Source organism: Bufo bufo, chromosome 3 (assembly GCF_905171765.1).
Source record: "Bufo bufo chromosome 3, aBufBuf1.1, whole genome shotgun sequence".
NCBI lineage: Eukaryota > Metazoa > Chordata > Amphibia > Anura > Bufonidae > Bufo > Bufo bufo.
In genome coordinates this window covers 370,698,026-370,722,424 of record NC_053391.1, presented here as the reverse complement: position 1 = coordinate 370,722,424, position 24,399 = coordinate 370,698,026, and the positions used below count along the sequence as shown (strand labels likewise).

At 40.5% G+C, this 24,399-nt stretch overlaps 1 protein-coding gene across 3 annotated transcripts in view; it reads right to left on the bottom strand.

Annotated features, from left to right (window-relative positions):
- The window catches only part of VAV1 (vav guanine nucleotide exchange factor 1), a 100,259-nt gene that overhangs the window by 2,912 nt on the left and 72,948 nt on the right, over positions 1-24,399 (bottom strand). Inside the window, exons 12-26 of one of the 3 annotated variants that reach the window (XM_040424626.1) lie at positions 21,124-21,210; positions 16,099-16,184; positions 13,249-13,381; positions 11,695-11,804; positions 11,433-11,534; positions 11,248-11,339; positions 9,547-9,572; positions 8,928-8,967; positions 8,651-8,787; positions 7,272-7,337; positions 6,758-6,789; positions 6,263-6,379; positions 6,072-6,159; positions 3,963-4,074; positions 414-565 (exon numbers count right to left, since the gene is read on the bottom strand). In XM_040424626.1, the coding sequence (XP_040280560.1) occupies positions 414-565; positions 3,963-4,074; positions 6,072-6,159; positions 6,263-6,379; positions 6,758-6,789; positions 7,272-7,337; positions 8,651-8,787; positions 8,928-8,967; positions 9,547-9,572; positions 11,248-11,339; positions 11,433-11,534; positions 11,695-11,804; positions 13,249-13,381; positions 16,099-16,184; positions 21,124-21,210 (1,380 nt within the window). Of the gene's footprint in view, positions 1-413; positions 566-3,947; positions 4,075-6,071; positions 6,160-6,262; positions 6,380-6,757; positions 6,790-7,271; positions 7,338-7,694; positions 8,547-8,650; positions 8,788-8,927; positions 8,968-9,546; positions 9,573-11,247; positions 11,340-11,432; positions 11,535-11,694; positions 11,805-13,248; positions 13,382-16,098; positions 16,185-21,123; positions 21,211-24,399 lie in introns of those variants that run through there. The other 2 variants (XM_040424625.1, XM_040424627.1) reach the window with 2 other exon arrangements.

Genomic DNA, 24,399 nt, shown 5'->3' with positions numbered 1-24,399 from the left:
CGGTATTTTCTCCGGCCAACAAACGTTCCGTACCGGAACTGAAGACATCCTGATGCATCCTGAACGGATTACTCTCCATTCAGAATGCATTAGGATAATCCTGATCAGGATTCTTCCGGCATAGAGCCCCGACGACGGAACTCTATGCCGGAAGACAAGAACGCAGGTGTGAAAGAGCCCTTAAACCCGAAAAATGTGAAAAAAAAGTTAAAGTCCATAAATGGCGGATCCGTTTTTTCCAATGTATTTTTTCATTGTGATCAAAATCCTGATCAGGATTCAAATGTAATCCGTTTTCACACGTTTTTCCGGATCCGGCGGGCAGTTCCGGTGTCGGAATTGAACGCCGGATTAAAACAACGCTAGTGTGAAAGTAGCCTTACACATGTATTTTCACACTTTTCCTTCCATACCTTGCCATAAACTTCTCCTTTCCACCATCCTTGATGTCCTTTTTTATTTAGGATCCTGATAACATCGCCTTCCTTTAGACTCAATTCTGTTCTGTCTCTGGCGCAGAAGTCATAACGTGCTCGAGCTGAGCCCAAATATTTAAACTTGTGTTCTGTTGAAGAAAACAGTAATGGCAGTATATATTAAAGTATGAATTCTGAACATAGTTCACAGTTGCAGCCATTGCAATTCTGCAGGATGGCCCACCAAAACGTAGCCCACCTCCAACGATAGTATAACAAGATGAACTAGTAAGTGGATTGTTTTTTTAATTACCCACAAGTCACAAAAGATGCTGAAAGTGGTCCCTGTTCACGTCCATGCATCTTATGCAGTGATGCTGCAGATAGTGTTTGTGATGTTTTCCTTGAATTCATCCAGGGTATGTGGATAATTAGCGGACACTTTCTGTTTAATATTTCTCCACAGATAAAAATCGCATGTGGACAAGTCTGGAGAACGTGGTGGCTATAACCCCTTGGTCACAGTTCGCTCCTCGGTAAACAGTTCATGAACCTGTGCCAGTGAGTGCCATGAGGTGTGGCATGTTGCCCCATCTTGTTGGAAAAAGCAGGACATTTTTTCTTCTGCAACATCATTGTTGAAGAGCCTCAAGCAGTATCAGTCGACATAATCTGACGTGCTCAAAGATGCAGAGACGTGAACGGGGACCATTTTCAGCATTTTTTGTGACATGTGGGTAATAAAAAAATAAAAATAAAAAAGCAATCCACTTGCTTGTTCCTCTTGTCATACTATTGATGGAGGTGGGCTACTTTTTGGTGGGCCACCCTGTAATTATATCTATATTTAATCCACCACAATTCTCAATTATTTACAGCTATTACAATCAATAAATAGTGACTTACAGCTCCCAGCGTGCAAACAATCAATAAATAGTCAAACTACAGCTCCCAGCGTGCAAACATGCTTGGCTGTTCTTTTAACTCCTACAGAAGTGAATGAAACATTCTGGGAGTTGTAGTTTCTGAACAGCTGGAGTGCTGGAGGTTCCTGATCCCTGTTTTATGCAGTAGCTTTAGCTCAGCTTGACAGGGTCCTTTCATTGAAGCAAGATCGCCCTAGTGCAGTGGTCGGCAAAGTGCGGCTCGCGAGCCACAAGCGGCTCTTTAGACACTTCAATGCGGCTCTTTGGTGCGGGCTCCCACAGTGGCGTACATGCAGGGGTCGCAGTTGCGACCAGGCCCGGCACTCCAGGGGCCCGGCCGCCTGTGGACCCCCCTGGCCCCTGCAGTCAGTGTTTTCTTACGTCTAAGTGGCACGGGTGGGCGGCCGCGCAGCCATATCGCGCCGCTCATGCTGCTTGCAAAATGTCCGTCATGCGCCTCCTGCCCCGTCTGTCTGCTCCTTCCACTTTATGAATGAAGCAGGCAGGCGGGGCAGGAGGCGCATGACGGAGGGAGAGATATCACGCTGCGCACAGCAGCAGAAGGGCGGGCAGCGGCGCTCTAGTTCGGCTGCCCACTGCCGGCCATGTGAGGAGTGGTGAAGAGGCCGCCGCTCAGGAGACTTGGAGCGAAATGTCCTGCAGCAGAAAGGTAGGAGCTGCCCCCGGTGTGTGCACAGCGCCGGGCACTGCACCAGCCCCGCCGCAAGTGTCCCTGCCTCCTCACTTCCACCCACTAATACATTACTTACTAGAAGGCACTTATGGGGGATATCTGTGGAGGGCACTTATGGGGGATATCTGTGGATGACACATATATAGCATCTTATGCTATATATGTGTCATCCACAGATATCCCCCATAAGTGCCCTCCACAGATGTCCCCCATAAGTGCGTCATCCACAGATATCCCCCATAAGTGCGTCATCCACAGATATCCCCCATAAGTGCGTCATCCACAGATATCCCCCATAAGTGCGTCATCCACAGATATCCCCCATAAGTGCGTCATCCACAGATATCCCCTATAAGTGCGTCATCCACATTACATCCACATCTGCAGACAAGTTTAATAAAAGTAAAAAATTATAAAGATAAAATGAAATAATAATCAAGATCCAAATAAAAGAAAGTACATATAAAAGTATGTAAAAACACTCTGGGCTCATGCGGACCGCAAATAGCGGTCCGCAATGCACGGATACAGACCATGGGGCAGCTGCATGAGGATCGCGGACCTATTCACTTGAATGGGGTTCGCGATCCGCATCCGACTGCCAGCAGTGCAAAAAAGTAGCGCATGCTGAAGTGAATGGGTCCATGATGCGGGCGTGTACAGCCCGCATCATGGACCCATTCACTTCAATGGGTCCAGGATCCGGGATATGAGTGCTACAGAGTGCTTCCGTGGTGCTTCTGGCTGTGCCTCCGCACTGCAAAAAAAGTAGCGCATGCACTACTTTTTTGCGGTGCGGAGGCACAGCCAGAAGCACCACGGAAGCACACTGTAGCCACTTAGACGTAAGAAAACACTGACTGCAGGGGCCAGGGGGATCCACAGGTGGCCGGGCCCCTGGAGTGCCGGACCCAGTCGCAACTGCGACCCCTGCATGTACGCCACTGTGGGAGCCCGCACCAAAGAGCCGCATTGAAGTGTCTAAAGAGCTGCTTGTGGCTCGCGAGCCGCACTTTGCCGACCACTGCCCTAGTGTATGTATTGAACCTGTGTATGTCTTCCACTGAAATTATTTATCGGTTTTTCAGACCAAAATATTCATTTTTCTGTCCCCATCATCCGCCAACGTATGTGAGGAGCACCAGAGGGGAAAGTCATTTTTTAACTCTTCTTAATTCACTTCAAAGCAAACCCTAGATACATCTGACAGAGGACATCATGTCCCCAAATCACTTTGATGACGTTACCAGTTGTATACAAAAATAAATCGCATGAACATCCATTGAAAAAGGTATGATTAAGGCTACTTTCACACTAGCGTTAATATTTTCCAGTATTGAGATTCGTCATAGGGTCTCAATAGTGGACAAAAAACGCTTCCGTTTTGTCCCCATTCATTGTCAATGGGGACAAAACGTAACTGAACAGAACAGAGTGCTCCAAAATGCATTCCGTTCTTATACCGGAGAGCAAACCGCAGCATGCTGCGGTTTTCTATCTGTCCTGGTATGCGGGGCAAGACGGATCAGTCATGACCTACAATGTAAGTCAATGGGGGCGGATCCGTTTTCTAATGTGTTAGATTGTGTCAGAGAAAATGGATCGGTCCCCATTGACTTGCATTGTGGGTCATGAAGGATCCGTCTTGGGTATGTTAAAGAAAATACAACCAGATCCGTTCATAACGGATGCAGATGGTTATATTATCAGTAACTGAAGTGTTTTTGCTGAACCCTGCCGGATCCAGCAAAAATGCTAGTGTGAAAGTAGCCTCATTTATCCCAAAGCTGGGGCCTTAAATACTATACATTGCATGCTCTTCTCCTTTGGGATAAATAAATCATGCCACTTTCAATAGAAATTGGCACCATTTTTGCTACCTTCTTGAATGGCAATTATATGAGAACATACTGTCTTCATTTTTACCCATCCTGAGGTTTTCTTTCTTCTCCGGCTCCTTGAAAGGAAACTGTAGCGTTGTATCCAAGAGCTTGAAGCAATCTTTTAAAGTGTTCTGTTGGTAAAACCCAACTAGTTCCTGGTAGAAATATGATGTAGGTAAAGTCAGTACCTTACAACCAATGGTATTTTGTGTCACAGTGGATAAAAAATAAAAAAATGTTGCACAACTGCAAATAGACTTAACTATACATTTTGTGTTTACTGCTCCTATGCAGTCCTATGTGTCTCCATGGTAACAGATTACAAACAAACCCTTATAGACTGATGTTGCTGTCCTTTCCCTTTTGTCTGTCCACTTTTTCATACATATTCACATTTGGTAGGTAAGCATGAGTTAGAGAACAGGTAAATGGCAATGTGACTGCATGATCAGACTACATAGAGTTTGTGGTCTGTAACATGGACACGCAGACACTAAACTAAATGCTAGATTTAAAACAATTTTTGGTAGAAACCGGCCATATTTTTCAAATTAAAACCACTTTAACCCCTCTATATGTCAGAGACAAGTCAAAAGTTTATTCTATTGCAGTCTATGGTACAAGTTATAAAAAGATTGCATGTTCAAGTCACCTAAAGGGGGCAAAAAATTAAAGAAAAAAGTTTTGTAAAAAATTTAAAATACACAAATGCTAAAAATTCAACTCACGCCTTTCCTTATTATTTTTTAAGTATAACAATAAACAAAAACATAATAGGTATCACCGTGTCCGAGCTATTAAATTCTAAAAATATTTTTCCCGTACGGTGAATGCTGTAACAAAACAAAATGTGTGATTTGCAGATCGTTGGTCACTTTGTCCCTCCATAAAATTTAATAAAAAGTGATCAAAAAGATATATGTACCCTCAAATGGTACCTATAAAAACTAGTTTGGCTTGCAAAAAACAAGATCTAGCACAGCTCTGTGGATAGAAACATAAAAAGGTTATAGGTGTCAGAATAATCTTTTTGTAGTAAAATATAATAAAAATGAAATTAATTTGGAGTTGCCAAAATTGTACTGACCAACAGAATACAGCTGTTTCATTTTTAGCACATAGTGAACACAAGGGATGAGCGAATTTCATGTTATGAATTGCGTTATGGATTCCGTTACCATGGACCATAATGCAATTCTATGACGAAATGTATAACGGAACTCCCCTGCATTACGGAACCGGGACGGATTCGTTATGCAGGCCATAGACTTCTATTATGACGGAATGAATAACGCAATGCCTCTAAAGGCATTCCATCATAGAATTGCGTTATGGTCCATGGTAACGGAATCCATAACGCAATTCAGTAAATACCACAACATGAACCCGAACTTCAAATTATTATTCTTATATCATTTTCTGTTATGTAAACCTGAGGGCCATCTTATAGTCTAAAAATATGATAAAAATATATATAGTCATTATTATATTGTAGTGTTCACTCTGTTCTTATTCTGGTATAGCTATGCTTTATTTACACCTGCTGTATCTTCAGCGTTGGACTGACCTACCAGAGGATCCTCAGTAGGTCCAGACATTGACACAATGATGGACCTCAAAAGGCCATTACAAGAAAACTCAGATGGAGCTGATGTTTGAGGCAATCACTTGCCACTAGGACTAATTTCTTATGCATTGATTCATAAATAAAGTTTTAGACTTGATTATCTTACCTTAGGATGGGCCATTAATATCAGATCAGTCAACGTTTCGACGGCCCCACCCAACCAGCTGTTTCACAAAGCCAAGGTGCCGGAAACTATACAATGTATGGAGTGGAAGCAGAAGGCACCAGTGTACTACAGTGCAGCTCCCATTAACTTGAAATGGAACTAAGCTGCAGTACCCCAGTATGGCCACTGCACCATGTTCCATACACAATATAGTTTCTACTGCCATTGCTTCCCAAAAAAGCCAATGGTGGAAATTCTGGATGTTGGACCACCACAATTTGACATCGATGACCTATCCTGAGGAAAGATCATTATTATCTGTAGCCCAGACAACCCCTTTAAGTAATATTTATCTATAGATGAGATTCCCATTGGATGTAGCTCAATATGTGTAACAGCTTGGGAAAATGTTCACTTACAGGAAGTCCCTTAAAGCCTTTTTTCTCTGTGAGCCTCCAGACTCCCTCATGAACCGTCACCTTCATATGTTTGATTTCCTGATTAAACCTAAGAATAGAAAAATGCAGCTAAAAGTCAGATCATGTCAACCACAACAAAGCAGGCAACCGAATGCATCACTTTATGGTGTAGAATAGAACTGATGTATTACTTTAGGCTAATTGCAAATTCTCCAGAGTCTTTAATCCTCTGTCTGACCAAGAAAGTGCCATCAGATCGATTAGTCAATAGTTGCTCAGCTTCTTTCCTTTCCATTGGACCGGCATACCTGAACAGAGAGGGGCATAATTCAGTCTCCAAATGTTAGGCGTCATAATCATTCCAATAGGTGAGTTTAAGTGTGTGCCATTTGCAGCGGACTATATAGCCTTTGGTAGTAGTTCTCTCCTTGCTACCGCTCTACTACAGCTTGGGAAATGTCAGTCTGTCCTAACAATTCAAACGCCCTTGTCCACCTATTATTTACTTCTTAGCCTCATTACTTTGAATTGCAGACCACTGTCAATGTCATACTTCCTAAAGAAAACACTCAGCAAGTTTGGAGTCCACATTGTACTCGTAGAAGCAATCTGAGTTTTTATTTGGCAACGAAAAGGGATTAGTATTTTCACCAAAAGGTTAAATGATTAAAAATGATTGCACTCACCAGATAAAAGATGACAGATCAGCTATTGGTTTCTGCAAGTAAAGAGTTACAATCCAAATTGAGTATTAAATTGCAATAAAAAAAAATACCTCAAAATTAGAATAACTTTAAAGCTAAAACTGTTGTATAAATCTTTTTTGTTAGGGTTACAAACTAGACTTGTGTTGGTATGACAACTGAAAATGAGAAATGCTGTCTCCATGTAACGTATAGCGCATTATACTCGTAAGCGGCAAACAAGTAATGTGTGAGATAAACCGAACTTAAAAAAGCACTTGGTTGCCCAAATTAGCCAATGTTCCAGATGGACGAGGCATATCTGTGTTATTTCTGTCACTAGAAATGTCTAAACTGACTGCACACATTAGATTCTAAGTGGGTTCTGCTGGATAAAAGTTACAGAAATACAAATAGTTGAATCATTAGAGATGACATGATGAGCAGTGTTATAAGTGATTATACAAGACGCTTTTACAGTATGAAGAACCACTTTATGCATCATTATTCCACTTACATATATATAAGGCTTTACCAGACTGCAAGGGAAGAAGCCAATTTCATTTGTAGATGCGTTTCGACCCTAAAAAAAAGAGATTAACATGTTAGTGGTCACATGTCAACTACTGGTGCACATCCTAGCAAAGTAAGATTCACTTATTCCTCAAACTGGAAGGTTTACTTTTCAATGCCATTCACTGCACACTCTACTATTGTAGCTATAAGGGCCTGTCCAGATCACGCAGAGCTACATTCACACGGTCAGTATTTGAACACCATTTTCCATCAGTGCTTGTAAGGCTGGGTTCAAGTCGCATTTTTGTCTTGGTAAATGTAAGACAAAAAACGTGATGTGAACCCAAACCTAAGCCAAAACCAGGGATGAGTCCAAAACACAGAAGAGGCTGAAATATTTCCATTATACCATTTCTCTGTAGGCTCCACTCCTGATTTCGGCTTACAAATACTGATCACTGATCAAATACTGACGGTGTAAAAGTGGCCTCACAAACACGTTTTCTGTTTCAATGGTTTTTATTGGCACAAACAAGTTTTCAATGAATATTCCGCCATGGTTAAAAGTTTCCGTTTGTCTCCATTGGACAAGTTCTGTCAGGAGACTATCATTTTTCTAATCTGTTTTTTTGTACAATGAAATTATATGGCAGCAGGATGCTACATATTAGGCATCTTGTTTGACAGCCATTTTTTACATGAATAATAATAAAAAAAAAGAATGTTTCAACAATATAAAAACTGTGGTGAGAACCTAGCCCTAGAGCCGATTTACAAGGACTAACACATTAAGGATAGAGTGTACATTCCCGATCAGTGCCCTATCGTTAGCAGCATTTATATTCAACGATTGTTACCATGATAAGTATTCCCACCAGGCATAGTTTCATAGTTTGCCGGCAGCATATCCATGTAGTGATGTGCTGCCTAATGCAATGGAGCAGAGAGTGTAGGCAGAGGGATAGAATGGTAGTTACAGTGATTGGAACCTAAGAAAGTGGGGCAGGACCAGTAATCAGGAAAGAGTGGTGGGAATAATTCTCCATAGGACCCTTATGACTAGCATTGCCTTCAAATGACAGAAACATGGTCGAGGAAGTTAGGTCGGTATTTTGGACACTGCTTAGGTTCTGTTTATATATGGACTTCCAAGGGTATGTTCAAACAGGATGACGATGCTGCTGAATTTCAATCTCTTCCCTGAAAGCCGCTGCGGCAAAAATGGCCTGAAATGGGCTGGTTTTGCAACTGCATTGCTGTAAGAATTGCTTTCAACCTTCGCATTGCAAAAGGAGGGATGAGAAATAAAAACGTCACTGCAAAAATTTGACTTCTGGAGTGAGCAGGCAATATATGTAGAGATAATATAAGATCATTCACCTCCCACCAGTTCTGCTCAGCTTCTGCTTTTGTCAGTTCTATGACATCACCCTTTTGCATTTGCAGTGGTGGCCCAAAGGCAATGGGTGGTGGAGGAATTCCCACGTAGTCGTGACAAGTCTCCATCTTTGTAAGACCTAAGAAAAATTGGCATACAGGATCATCACTTAAGTTTAGATATCTACGTAGGTGGAATTTCAGTGGATTCACCTGCTCATCACAGCAGGATCTTTCATAGTAGGACGATGAATCCACCTTAAATGGTGCTTACACATACCTGTTTCTGCCCTTTTACTTGGTGTCCCTCGGCCCGGTTTCTGTTAAAAATCACATTACCAGGTATAAGTATTGCCATTCCATTGATACAATATTCTAAGTAACATATAGTATAGTACTATAGTACATAAACTATTGGATTTCACCTGATCATTTCACTGCCCTAAAATGCCAGGGAATGTAAATCAACTTTTTCATTACCCTTGGAATTTTTCTTTAAATATTTAGAGAACAATCTTAAAGGAAGAGGCAGGTTACTGCATAGTCATCTTGCTGGGCCCTGTCAATCAAGAAGGAGAGGGAGGGGCTGGCAGAGTAATCGGAAGGAGCAAGGGTGCACAGAGTGACTTGGTGCACTTAACTGCTCATTTGCATATAGATTCAAAGTCATTTTTCTGCAAAATGAAGCAATGGATCGCTAAGTGAAAGGTATCGTTACATTCAGCTGCTCTAGGCCTACATGGCATTGTGCCTGGTTTAACAGTGAATTTCCAGGTGACAGACTTCCTTTGGAAAGGAGAGCATGGGGCCCTATTTTGCATGCTGCCTTGGATTTAGGAAAAATACATGCACAATGCATAGGGCAGCTTGCCTGTTATCTACTATTGTACATACTGTACCTTTTTCGGGTTGCTGCCAGCAGCATCTGAAAAAAAGCATAGTATTTTTTGTTAAAAATGTTATAAACAGATCATCAAACCAACGATTTATGACAATGGCGCCGTCAAAATATTTCCCAGATCAATCAGTTGCTGCTTATTAGCAGGTATCTCAGGATTATACATTGTATACATATCAGAGTAAAATAAATGATAGCACTAGCGTGTCAACCTTTTAATTATTTCTATAATCTATATCTTGGCATAAAATCCTGTACATCTGATGACATTTCATATTTTACTTGATACTTCCAGCTTGATGAAAAATGGGAACAGTAGTTTTTAGGTTAAAAGGATTTTCCAGTTTTATATAAAGCTTGATCATGGTCTAATGGAAACTTTGGATAATGAAAGATTTTCTCATATAGATTGTGTTTCAATCCCCAAACCTTGTCTTAAGACCTCTACTTTCTGTCAGTGAATGGAAACAGATGGAAACTCTATCCAGATCATGCTCAAAAGGCACATGTACAGACCTCTGATAAACTGTAATGAGCTGTGTACTTGTGTCTGCAGAAATTTACAGGACAGAATTACAGCCTCTGTATATAAACAGGTGTCCAGTTTCTTGTCAGCAAGCAGAGATCTTGAAAACTATGAAGAATTTAAACACAAAGTACAACGTATTTTTGAAATAATATCAATAAGCTTCAATTTGTCCACTGTATTTGTCCATTATTCCAAGTTTACTTGTTATCATAAATCTTGTGTCTGAAAAATCACAAGTATTCTTAAAGGGGTTTATGAGGTTTTTTTTCAGCTTATGAAAGTAATAGGGGGCTTGGTAAAAAAAAACTAAAAAGTTAAAACCTTACCTACCCTAACTGCTGCCCCTCCTTTCCAGTGACGCTACTCTATCATTTTTCTGGGCTGCAGCCAGTGACATATTGTTTGGCTGCAGCGTTTCCATTCTTTATACCACTGCAGCCAATCACTGGCCTCGGTGGTGTACTGTGCTAGACCACTGAGGCCATCGTTGGTTGCAGCAGTATATAGAACGTTCTCACGCAGCTAAACAATATGTCATTGGTTGCAGCTTAGGAAGATGCCCAGAAGTGCTGGGTTGGAGAAGGGGCAGGAAGGAAAGGTACAATATAAAGAAATGCGAACAACCCCTTTAAAAGCCACAACAGATCTATTCATATACACTGAACATTTTTTGTGCTGAAGACAATGAAAATGGAACATGGTAGTAAGACTTCAAAAGATATCTGATACTTTAGTTGACATGATCGATAACCTGTGGTTGTACCAATTTAAATCTTGACCTAGATACAGCATTGCTCCATTGATGGCCAGTTTTATATTTAATTATACAGGATATGTTGCAGTGACTACAGTGAAATTTACAAATGAACAGTAAAATGTGAAGGACTATCAACCATATTATGGAAATTTAATGTGACATGAAATATTTGTAGAAATATTAGTCTGTAATCACTACTGACTAATATTCTTACAAATATTGCACGTCACATTGAATCTCCATAATATGGTTAGTAGCCTATGGACTTTAGCTTTATATGTCTTTCTAGTCTTCTATTAGTATAACAAAGGAGCATGAAATGTATAATCATATATATAATTTGAACGTCTATTATAAACTGTTGCCAAAATCCTAAAATCTCATTTGCTTTCCTTGTTTGTGTTTTAGCTGCTCACCTTGCCTCCCGCAGCATGGCACTCTTCCCAAGCATTCCTTATGAGCTGGAGCTCGGCAGTTGACACATCGGTATCCCTGAAAGAACATGCCCCTATGGTGCCAAATATGCATTTACAAGATTAGACTCTGAATGCTAGGCCAATCTAATAGACAGTTTAATGTGAGACATTCACTGCATTCCTACCGTAGCAGCATCTGACAGGCTCTGCATGTGGTTGTGTTCTCAAACGAATACATTTGGAATTCATGACCATTTGCATGAGCATCTTCAGGATAAATATTGGATCTATGAAACATTAATGCAGGTTCTCAGTAGGTGTAAGGTACTGTATATTTGTGATATGTTCACAGAATATATGTTGTGTTTGGTGTGCAGTGCATGCAATCCATACAATCAAGTTTGAAGTGAAACGTTTCCTGTAATATAGAAAATCTCAGTCACTCACAGAGCCATTTCAAATTGTTCCATCCACTTTTTTTTCAGGTCCCGTGTCTTGAAGAAAAGCTCATATCCATGAGCTCCACGAGCATCAATCAGAAAAAACATGTGTGACCACTAAAAGATAAGATAAGAAGGAATATAACCTGCTGCATGGTATTAGGAGTGCAAAGCCTTTATTGGTCTAATACCCACATTGCCAGGCTTTACCATTCCCACGTGCAACAATAAAATTAGAGAACTCCTTTCCAAGATATTTATGGCATATCAATAGCATATGGCGTAAATATTTTGTAGGTCAGAGGCATGCCATTGGAATACACCTTTAAAAAGGAGCAGTTGGGTAAAACTGATGTACTGTGGTCTGAGGAGGTAGTGCACAGAGAATACCAGTCATGGTCTGCACTACACATAACACCTAGATTCCTTTGTATAAGTTGCTTAAAATAGAAGTGTAGTGTTTGCACCACCAACTGTACCACCACAAGCGAAGTATCATTTTGTTATATGCAAAAACTGTTATGTTCATGTAATGTGCCTGGTTGTCCAGCAGGTGGCAGTGAGCTGTAGTCAGAATGGAACTTACCATTCCATTCTCCCCCATTTTGGGCAGTAGTGGGCTAGTTCTTCCTACCAAGGGAGGGGTTGCATGAAGCTGTAGTTAGTTGAGAGTTGGAAGTAGATCAGACAAGGAGCACCGAGGGAGCGTTTTTTCCTCACTGCTGCAGGAGTCCCGGGAAGTAGCTTGTAAAGCATCCCGACTCCTTGCAGTTCATAGACTGAGTATTACTAGGAGGTCAACAGCCAAAGATACCCCACTCAACACTACAAGAACCTCTAGAAAGTCCAGTAACCAGAATGAAGCCAAAGAATAGCACAGCAGAGAGAGAGAGAGGAAAAAAAAGTATTTGAGGTCACCTGCCAGATTTCCTTGAGCCTGCTGGAGCCAAGAGGAAGTTCATAATATCGTCCAAATATTGTTTGGATGACACCAGTTTAATGCAAGTTTATTCAAGTAAAACTGTTAAACTTTACCAAGTCAGGACTCTACTTACTCCACTAACTACAACCCCTTTGTTGCTACAGAGCCTAACACTGGGAAGCGACAGTATCCAAGTAGGAGCACTGTGACACAAACTATTAAGGCCACATGACCACTCAGCATTCCTAAAACACTGGGACTCAATCGCTCTGGGGGGATGTCCATTGCAGAAGTCCACAGTTCCCACAATAAGCATGCCAGCTGCACAGCTCTTCCCATAACAGTCCCCTCCACAAAGTGATAGCTTTTTGGTTAGTGACCACATAGACTCACATAGTAGGCTGCAGTTTGTGCAACCATGACATAGATGATAAAGGCAATTGGCACAGTGTCAGCTAGAACTGAAAAAAAGACAGAGAAACGTCTTCCAGCTTGAGAATGTCTCAAGGCTTTCCTGATTTTGGTTGAGGACTTCTCCAGACACGTCTCATAGCCCCACTTCTAATACTCACTTTGTATGTTTTTCTTTCAGCAGCTATTATGCCCAGTAAACCAAAATTTATTGGGGGATGTTCTTACCTTTTTATTATCCCGTTCACTACAAGAATCATCACGGATTTGATAATTGTGAAGCTTAATGAATTCTTTCAGGTCATATGTGTCACCTTTCCTCTTACAGATAAGCAATGCCTGGTCCAGAAGGAAAGCATATCTGCAAAGCACATAGAATGCATCATGCATGGTAAACTATAAGCAAAAGTAAACAATATGACATGATGGTTAAAGAAACACGAGTTACTTATGTTATAGGTTTACAAAGCCATTTTTATCCAATACCTACACACATCTTTTCTTAACACCTCATTTTTTAATAGATATGTCTACACAGTGGTGCTTGAAAGTTTGTGAACCCTTCAGAATCTTCTAATTTCTGCATAAATTTGACCTAAAACTACAACTGATTTTCACACAAGTCATAAAAGTTGAGAAAGATAACCAAATGAAACATCCTTCTGATGGTGGACTCATGAACATTAACATTAGCTAATGAGAGTAAAGCCTTCAGATGCTTAGAGCTTACCTTGGGTTCTTTTGTCTCCTCACAGACAATTATACGCCTTGCTGTTGGTATGATCTTTGTTGGTTGAACATTCCTGGAGAGGGTAATAATGGTCTTGAATTTCTTCCATTTGTACACAAATGGGGACATTTAGCAAAACTGCTGCTAAGGAAAACTGGTGCAGTTTCCCATAGCAACCAAGCAGACTCCATGTTTAATTTATCAGAGAATATTCGGAAAATGAAAGGATCAATCTGATTGGTTGCTAAGGGCAAATAAGAATTTTTTTATTAGCACCAGTTTTGGTAAATGTCCCCCAATATGTCTGACTATGGATTGGTGGAGTCTAAACTCTTTAAAGATGGTTTTTTAACCTTTTCCAGCCTGATGAGCATCAACAACTCTTCTTCTGCGGTCCTCTGAAATCTTCTTTGTTCATGCCTTGATACACTTTCACAAACACATGTCGTGAAGATCAGACTTTGATAGAACCTTGTTCTTTAAATAAACCAGGTCCCCCACTCACACCTGATTGTCATCTCATGTATTGAAAACACCCGACCCTAATTTCACCTTCAAATTATCTTCTGATACTAAATGTTCACATACTTTTGTCACTCACATATATGTGATATTAGATCATATTCCTCAATATTTTTTTTTTACCAAATCTAATATTTTTGACTCATTTGTTTGATTTGGTTATCTTTATCTACTTTCAGGAGTTGTGTAAAAATGTGATATAGTTTAGGTCAAATTTATGCAAAAATATAGAAACGTCTGAAGGGTTCACAAATTTTCAATCACCACTATAGTTTCATTGCACCTGTAAGTAATAACTTTGGCTCATAGGAGCCAATACATTCTAATACTGTACGGAGCGCTCGCTCCGTACAGTATTCAAATGAAGTTTTATGCAAATCGACTTCGGATGTTTCATCTGAAGTTGATTCACTCATCCCTAATCGTAATAAGTCATACAAGATTTCAAGATTTTTTTCCATTAACTGACAATGAGTAATGAATACCATTATTGGAAATGTAATGATTCTGTATGCAAACTTACAAAGGTCAAAAAACTGTTAAAGACACATTTATCAAAGTTGTATGCCAGATTAACGACATGCAGTAGTCACATTTTATTTGTGCAGACATCCCTTTACAAATAAAATTTAGACTTTGTATGAGTCTCTGCTGCTCTTGCCTCTTTTTTTTTTTTTTTTTTTTAACATGTGTGGTGCTTGGGAAATGGGGAAAAGGCTACCTCGGTCCAACACATTTACAAAAATTTTCTATCAATTATAGCTGAAACCTGTGCCAGCTCATAGCTGGTGTAGGTTTCAGTTTGTGGCACACAGACAGTCGAGAATGTGACAAATTTCAGGCCTCATTCACATCTCCATGTCTATTTGACATCCATGAAAAAAATTTGTCTTTGAAGAATCTGTTTGGTCCATGTGTCCATTTTTTGCCCTCCATGTGTCACTGTATTCCACAGACAGTGCTCAGCTGGAAATTAACTTCCAGAGCATCTCCTATAAGTGGTCAGTGAAAAATGGACCAAATGCAGATTCCATTTGTGTTGTGTCAGTGATTTTTCAATGGGTGTGTTTGGTCCGCATCACGGACCAAAGTGGTGAGTGTCATCGTGATTTTTTCATTGACCCACAGTCAGTAAAAAATACTGATCTGTGAACAAACACATTAAAATCAATTACACATGTTGTCCACAGAAAATGCAGACAGCACACATCAGTGAAAAATAAAAACGTGAATGAGGCCTTAGGGTACTTTCACATTAGTGGCAGGGGACTCAGGCAGGCTGTTCCGGAGTCCCCTGCCGCTAATGTGAAACTAACAGACTTTTTACTAAAAGATTGGCATATGAGCTGCCAGTCTTTAGTAAATGTGTCCCTTCTACTGTTAAATCCAGAGGAAAACTCATACAACCCATGCAAAAGAATTATGTATGTATCGGATATACCATGCATGACCAGTTAGGGTTCAAACACGTGGGATTTCCATAATCACATTAAAAAAATCACAAGAATATGGGGGGGGGGGGAAGGGTTCCGTATCCCTACTTGCTTGTCAAAACCTAATAGGCTTTTGGGACTCTGTGGAATTTTTGGAGCCGAAAGACCTCATAGTCTCATCTTTATGTCCTCTTGTGCTTAGATATAAGGTATCTTAATAACAATAGCAAGCTCCTACTAATATTACTAAGAACCTAGTGGTCAGTTTTAGCATATCTTAATGGAAAAAATAACTGATACCTTATTAACTTCAAAACACAACATAATTATAATACAATGGATATGAAGCATAAAAAAAGAAACTTTGACATTAGGAAGAAGTGTTTATTCTACCTGTCAAGTTTTGACTTCTTCTCAGCAGTAGTGATTTTCAGCTCGCCATCAGTTTTTGGTCTTCCATATTGAGCAAGAGACTCGTTCTAAAGGAAAAAGACAATAATGAGATCAGTATATATGAGTATATAATACAAAGACTGATGAGAGCACATAAGGGGGCTTTCAATAGAATACGATACAGGCAAGATGTGGTATGATCATGTAAGAATATATTGGAATATAGTATTTCACTTAAATGCTTAGTAAGGTGGCGATTGCTAGGATGGGAAATATAGATATTGGTCATCTGCGTTACTGTACAAAAATTGCTAAGGTAAGTGATTTAGGGGGAATTATAGAGTAAGGGGTGAAACCTTCCCCTAAATCTCTTTGAAAATCCTAACTTTGGGGTTAAAGGGGTTCCAAACTTTTTATAAATGAAACTTTGTAGTTATAAAATAATATACAAGTTGTTTCTGTGTTACAACATTTTCCTGTTTTCCTCCATTTAGCTACATCCAAGGGCCTTGTACTGTATATATGTCTCCATGTATTCACACTTTCCCCTCTCATCTATACAAGCATACTAACTTGCAAATACAGATACAAAATACAGATAAAAAGAATTTCACTAAAATGAACACAATAACACTATAAAAAATAGACATAACCCTGGAGGTAGCCATGGCAATCAGAACAAAAAAGTCCATTGTATAGATTGGTGGCAGCATTCAGAGATCATTCAGTTCACAAAAGAGATCTGCTTTAATAGTTTGTGATTGCACTGCCTTACTGAGTGTTTTGAAACTCAGTAAATTTCAATGGAACCTGTCAGGAGCTTTCTGCTGACTGAACCGGATACTGCATGAAATCGTTATGGGCTCCACATAGTTGTTTGTAACCAGAGAGCCTGTTGGTATTTCATGCTGCCTGATGTTTGAAGCTACTGCCAAGTTTTCTTGCTCAGATAGATAGCTATAGATAGATGGATAGTCCCTACTTTCTCTATGGACTCCAGAGTCTTGGAGAAACTCTTAGAGTACAGCACAAGATGCAGCTTGATAGGTCATCAGTATCTGATTGGTGGGGTCCGATACCCGATACCCCAATCAGCTGTTTGAGCTTCTCGCAGCTTACCAAGCACAGTACATTGTATAGTGGCTGTGCTTGGTATTGCACTCACTAGAATGGGGCTGAGCTGCTCCTAGGCAATGTTGCTGATGAACGTTTCATAACTGGCCTAGAAAAAGCTGAGACAAGGCCGCAGCACTCACAGGAGTGCCACTGCCATCTCAAACAGCTGTTTGGCGGGGTTGTGGAAGTCGGACCCTCACTGATCAGATACTGATGACTGATGAGGATAGGAAGATCCCATTAATCAGTCAGTCTTACAACAGAGAGAACAGGGACAAAATGTTGAGCTGACAGACCAGGCGACTCTGGACTTAGGTACCAGTCAGGGCAAGGCAAAAAAGACCAAAAGAAAACCTACAGAAAGCAGGCCAGAACAGAGAGAAAGGGAAGTGCAGAGTAGAAGTTCTGTAGAGGTGAATTGCCCTACAAGAAGCTTATAGACTCTACAGCCATATTGTTCAGTTGTGTAAATGTTTCTGGCCCTGGAAAAGTATCAAAGGCAGAAATCCGGATATACCCACACTGTGGATAACTTAAATTGTGCGTATGGCAACCTGTTAAACAATGGTGCAGAGTTTAGTCTGACGTTAGGGTCCACCCTGTGGTTGCTTTGTACCGGAGAAAATGTGCACGCTCATTCCTGGATGCTTATGTACAAGTCAACTAGAGAAGAGCAGTGTAAGGAAGACTGCTCTGAACAGACACTTTGGCCTATTAGCTACCTGTGCAGCCCTGAAGCCTGTAACATCTGAAAAAAGTGCATTTTGTGTACTGACTGTCAGTTTGTGCTTGCTAAGAACTGTCCTGATATATTTTCATTTGATTTCTTCAGTAAAGAACTAACTGCCTCATCATTGCTTGCTACACGGTACAAACATCCACAGCTGCACTGAGGGAATCTGCCTTGCACCTCTAAACCACCCAACCTGCATCAGGCAGTAGCCCTGGAACCAGAGTATGCCCCAAAGGGAGGAACAGGTGCGTCCTTCCCATCGCTGCACGGCCCAGGGGGGTGTCAGAGTGAGTAAGTACTATGACCACAATTTCTGCTCTCCTCCTTCTGGGTCGATGCATTATGACTGCGTTACAGATCCCTATGATGCTGTTAGTTTGAGTCATAAGACACGTGGTTGTGCTGGAACGTATGGTTGTAATTTGAACGCCAAATTGCAGCTGCATTATGACTGAAAAGAAAAGATGGATGTAGATTTGTATTGTTATCACGTTTTGGACCCACTGCTGGCTTTGGTATAGATGTACTGATGCAAAATGCACACCAACATATGGCAGTGTAAATGAGTCTTAGGGTACATGCACATGGTAGTGTAGTTTATTCAGATTTTCATCTGGATTTGCCTGTGTTTCTACACAAAATTCACGTGTCACTTGTGGATTTTAAATCCATGCATTGCAAATGGTGAAAACTGCACTAAAAATCCACACAAACAATCAACATACTGTGGATTTCGAAATCCATGCAGCAGGTTAATTTTCGCACAGAAACTTTCCACACTGTATAGATTAAATTTTGAAACTCTCATCTACTAAACTGGTACTGTACTACACTGTGGATAGTTTGCATGAAAATCCTGGTGGAAAATCTATATGTAATACACACCATGTGTATGTAGCCTAACCTGTAACATCTCCTGACATGTCTGATTTAGTAACTACTGGCAGCATCTATTCTTATGACTCTAGGACAGTGGTGTCAAACTCATTCTTGCTGGGGCCTTATGGTTGTCTTCAAAGAGCCGTTAGTAATTCTGTGAGTGTATAAATGCAACTGTGCCAGTTAGACGAAGCTACATTTATCGACTGTTAAGGCAACCGTATGGCTGATGTTAACATATTGTTAAATAACACCACGTCCTGTATATAATTATATATGTACAGCGGGGGGTATAAGTTATACATCTTCTCGTATATAGTGATATAGAGCATGCTGGTATAACCTGGGTATCTCTTGTATATAATTATATATGTACAGCAAGTTATACATCTTCTCGTATATAGTGATATAGAGCATGCTGGTATAACCTGGGTATCTCCTGTATATAATTATATATGTACAGCAAGTTATACATCTTCTTGTATGTAGTGATATGGAGAGTGTTGGTATAACTTGGGTATCTCCTGTATATAATTATATATGTACAGCTGGTATAGGTTATACATCTTCTTGTATGTAGTGATATGGAGAGTGCTAGTATAACTTGGGTATCTCCTGTATATAATGATATATGTACAGCTGGTATAAGTTATACATCTTCTTGTATATGGTGATATGGAGCATGCTGGTATAACCTGGGCATCTCCTGTATATAATTATATATGTACAGCTGGAAAAGGTTATACATCTTCTTGTATGTAGTGATATGGAGAGTGCTAGTATAACTTGGGTATCTCCTGGATATAATGATATATGTACAGCTGGTATAAGTTATACATCTTCTTGTATATGGTGATATGGAGCATGCTGGTATAACCTGGGCATCTCCTGTATATAATTATATATGTACAGCTGGTATAGGTTATACATCTTCTTGTATATAGTGATATGGAGAGTGCTAGTATAACTTGGGTATCTCCTGTATATAATGATATATGTGCAGCTGGTATAAGTTATACATCTTCTTGTATATGGTGATATGGAGCATGCTGGTATAACCTGGGTATCTCCTGTATATAATGATATATGTACAGCTGGTATAAGTTATACATCTTCTTGTATATAGTGATATGGACTATGCTGGTATAACCTGAACATCTCCCGTGTATAATTATATATGTACAGTTGGTAAAAGTTCTACAACTTGTATATAGTGATATGGATTACCATAACCTAGGTATCCTCCTATATAATACAGAAGATACCTAGGTTATACCAGCATGCTCCATATCGCTATATACAAGAAGATGTATAACTTATACCATCTGTACATATATAATTACATACAGAAGATACCCAGGTTATACCAGCATGCTCTATATCACTACATACAAGAAGATGTATAACTTATACCAGCTGTACATATATCATTATATACAGGAGATACCCAGGTTATACCAGCATGCTCCATATCACCATATACAAGAAGATGTATAACTTATACCAGCTGTAAATATATAATTATATGCAAAAGATGCCCAGGTTATACCGGCATGCTCCATATCACTACATACAAGAAGATATATAACTTATACCAGCTGTACATATAATTATATCCAGAAGATACCCAGGTTATACCAGCATTGTCCATGTCCTTATATACAAGAAGAGGGATAACTTATACCAGCTGTACATCTATTATTATATATATAGGAGATACCCAGATTATACCAGCATACTCCATATCACTACAAAAAGAGGTTTAACTTATACCAGCGTACATACCAACATAGACATACCAACTTTTATCAGCCCTTGTTAGAGCTCAGTCATGCTCTAAGATGATGCCAACGCCTCCCTTTTGTTACCGCACTGCTGAGCCATCTTCTGGCCAGACCAAGGAGGAGGAGGCAGCAGCAGCGCAGCGATATAAGGTAGGCGGCACCCGCTTTGAGCCCCACACAGACCGTCCTGACACAAGCTTCAGGATATTCTGAAGTGCATCTTAAAGGGAACTATTCATATGAGGGACTATGCATATTACTACTGGCGGGCCACAAAAAACAAGGGCATGGGTCACATTTGGCCCACGTGGCTTGTGTTTGACACATGTGCTCTAGGATGTACCATTCTTTATTTACTCCTGCTAGAGATTATGAATGAATTAGTAGCAGTTTGCAATGAAGCTTCTAGAAAGCTCTAGAAGTCCAGAACTTTGTTTTCTGCATCTTGTATTATGTCCTTATTATTGAAATCATATTGCCAGTTCCCCTGACAAACTGTAACTAAAGGCATACCAGATTTTCAATAGAACACTGGAAATTGGTGATTTGTTTGATTGTCTCATTATCTCTCTTTACTTCATTCACACATTGTGCCAAATCCTGTAAAGCAACAAAGACACATTGATTTTATTAATTCATTATTATTTCACATTACATTGATTCTGTGTCCCTACCAAGTGGCCATCTCTACCACAGCACTTTACTAATTGAAATTATTCTTATATTTTTTGATAGGTTGCAATAACAGTAAATCTGAAATACTTGATGAACAAATTATCCAATTATCAGAATACAATTTAGATAAGGATAATAAGCAACAGCACATTTAGACGTGTGTATATATATATTTTTTATTTTTTTATTTTTATTTTTATTATTTTTTTATTTTTTATTATTACCACTAATTTAACACCAGACACTGTTAAACAGAGGCAGTAGTTGAGCTGTCCCTATTACCTATTGTGAATGATGGATCCTGTTATCTATATAAAGGTGTTATCTGTCATTGTAAGCCTGCCTGTGATAATGATGAGATCACTACTGAAAAGTGATCTGTACAGAAACAGGAAGTGTCAGCCTACTTTGAGGCTCAGTAGCCAGTACAAAAACTGATACTGAACAAGATACTGATATAGAAACTTGAACTTGAAAAAAAAAAAAAGCAAACATGTATATCATGGTGATTGCATGGGCTCAGAGACTGTGCCTGTGAGTTCACCATGGGAGCCAGCGGTGGCTGAGAGCCAGACCCCTACTGCGATGGCTGGAATCAGAGAAACCCCTGACCCCATATGTTTAACCCTCTAAGATGCCATGGTCAATAACAACCTCAGCATCTAAGGCCTGTATCACACTATTGGCCAAGGTTAGATCCTCACTAACAAGCATCTGTTGCTTTCAAGCGTTCGTAGGAATGCTCATAAGTGATGATCTACCTGTGTAAAAGTGCCATTCATTGGGCATTGCATCTTTTACGCAGGCTAAAAAAATCATTGTTTACCGATCGTGCTGTCTAATCATGGTCTGCTGCTGGAACACAATAATTATGTATGGGGATGAGCAATAGCGATTACTTCCCCCCGTACTGTGGAAGAGATTGCTGAATGTAAATGCAGTGATCTTCTTCGCTGACGAGCAGGCGATTGTCAGGAAGGTATGCTTCCTTCCCGACAATCGTAGTGCTTGTGAGATACAGCGCTAAGGCGATTGACAGGGGCAGCACAGTGGTGCCTTGCAGCACTGGGTCCTAGGTTTAAATCCAACCAAGGACAACATCGGTATGAACTAAGATTGGTCATTTTTAAACCTTTTTTCATTAAGAATGATGTTTTCTTCATAAATATTCCACATATTTGGTACAAAGAAAAATCATAATAACGGGTAGAATATAGATTACTTGTTATTTTAACACACAATAAACAGCTAAATATAATGGCAGAATTGCTCTTTTTTTTCACATTCTCCCCATTTTGGGTCTCAGAATGCGGCAACACAACTTTTTTTTCTATAAAACATTATAGAAAACACTATATTTGGACCAATGAATACAAGCTAGGCTGTTATTTTTACCGCATGGTTAACAATGGAAGAAAGAAAAAGCAACAATGTGGGATTGCTCTTTCATTCTCCCCCAACAAATGTATAAAAAGCTAATCAATAAGTTATATGCAGCGCAAGATTGTGGTCTCACAATGGGATGTAAAGGGGCCCACCACAGGAGGTGTGGGGAAATATCCTTATTAAAATTTAACTTTCATACGGTATGCAATAAAATATACACCAGAGGATGCATCAACATAACACACATACAAACATGTAACGGGGTCCGTGTATAGGTACCCCACTGCTGGTAAAGCAAGGAAAGGAAATTAGACCTGCTGCGCCTGTGAAGACGCAAGCAGTCTTACCCGACCAACCAGATGGCTAGGATCAGTTGAGGCTTTTGGTGATGCCTGGACCAGATGGAGTCTTGTGTAGTCAGAGGGAGTCTTGGTGCTGTGCCCTGTATCACCCTATATACTTGGTAGGAAGGGGACTGCTCCCATACTGCCTGTCTACACAGAGCACTCGCCCTGAAAAGGGCGACCCCGTCTGGATACCTGTCCCTAGTTATGGACCTGATCACTAGCACTGTTTAAAAAGATGCAGATTCTTCAGACCTCCCGACGTGGCACGTTTCTGTCGTGTCGACTCCTCAGGGGAAGTTGGTACAAAAAGGGAAACAGCATATAGCATATATGACCGTGGGTACAAAAGAAATGGACCCTGCAGTCAAAAATGCAGAAAGGCTCTATCAGCTGGAATAAGAGCCGGTGAGCAGGCACCCCTGGTGTTGAAGTGCTATTCTTTAGCATACACAACCGTGGGTGCAAACAGGAGAATGATCCCCACGGTTAGAGATGCTAAAAATACTCTATCAGCAGGATTAAGAGCCGGTGGGCAGACACTCCTGGTGTTGAAGTGCCGTGCTGCAGAGTGATAGATATTCCTCTGCACGTTGGTGTGTGGGGATATGGTGATCCTCACTTAAGGTAAAGTCCCACTAGTTCTGGGGTTCCTTGACGTTTACCAGCCACACTGATACATACCTTTGTGGGGTTTTAAATAGAGCCCAAACGCGCCTCTCTTGGAAGGACCGCCCTGTGATCGTCCGAGTCGGCGTCTGACGTCACGCGCATGCGCCGCGCCGAATAGACGTCAGACCCCGGCGCCTGACACCACGTGATAGCGGCAGCCAATCACAATCATGAGAAGGCCGTGGGAGAAAGCGGTTGCCTAGGAGACTATATCAACAGATAGGCAGCCATACGGCACGTCTCCCAATGGAAGCGTCCATAGTAACGCTGTGACACAGAATCACAGCTAGATAAAAACTGACATTTCTTGCAGGAAACATGTAAGACTAGGATACGTCACAGAGAACTAGCAAAAGCAATTGGATGTATGACAGAAACCAAGAGGGGTAATCTGGGTTCCTATTATCAATTTTATTTATATCAAACACCCATAATCCAGCCTTTCATTAAGGCCCAGGGGTGCAGTAGATTTCAAACAGAATATCCAGCGGGATTCACGCTGGAGGAGATGTTTATCCCAGTCACCCCCTCTAATGGGAGGCTTCACCAGGTCGATACCCAGAAATCCCAGGGAAGCCCTACCATTATGGGCAGTGTGTACATGCTTGGATAGTGGGGTATCCCGTTTGTGTGAGATATCCCCCAGATGTTCTCCTATCCGCTTCCTGAACTCGCGTATCGTTTTCCCTATATATTCCATCCCACACTCACA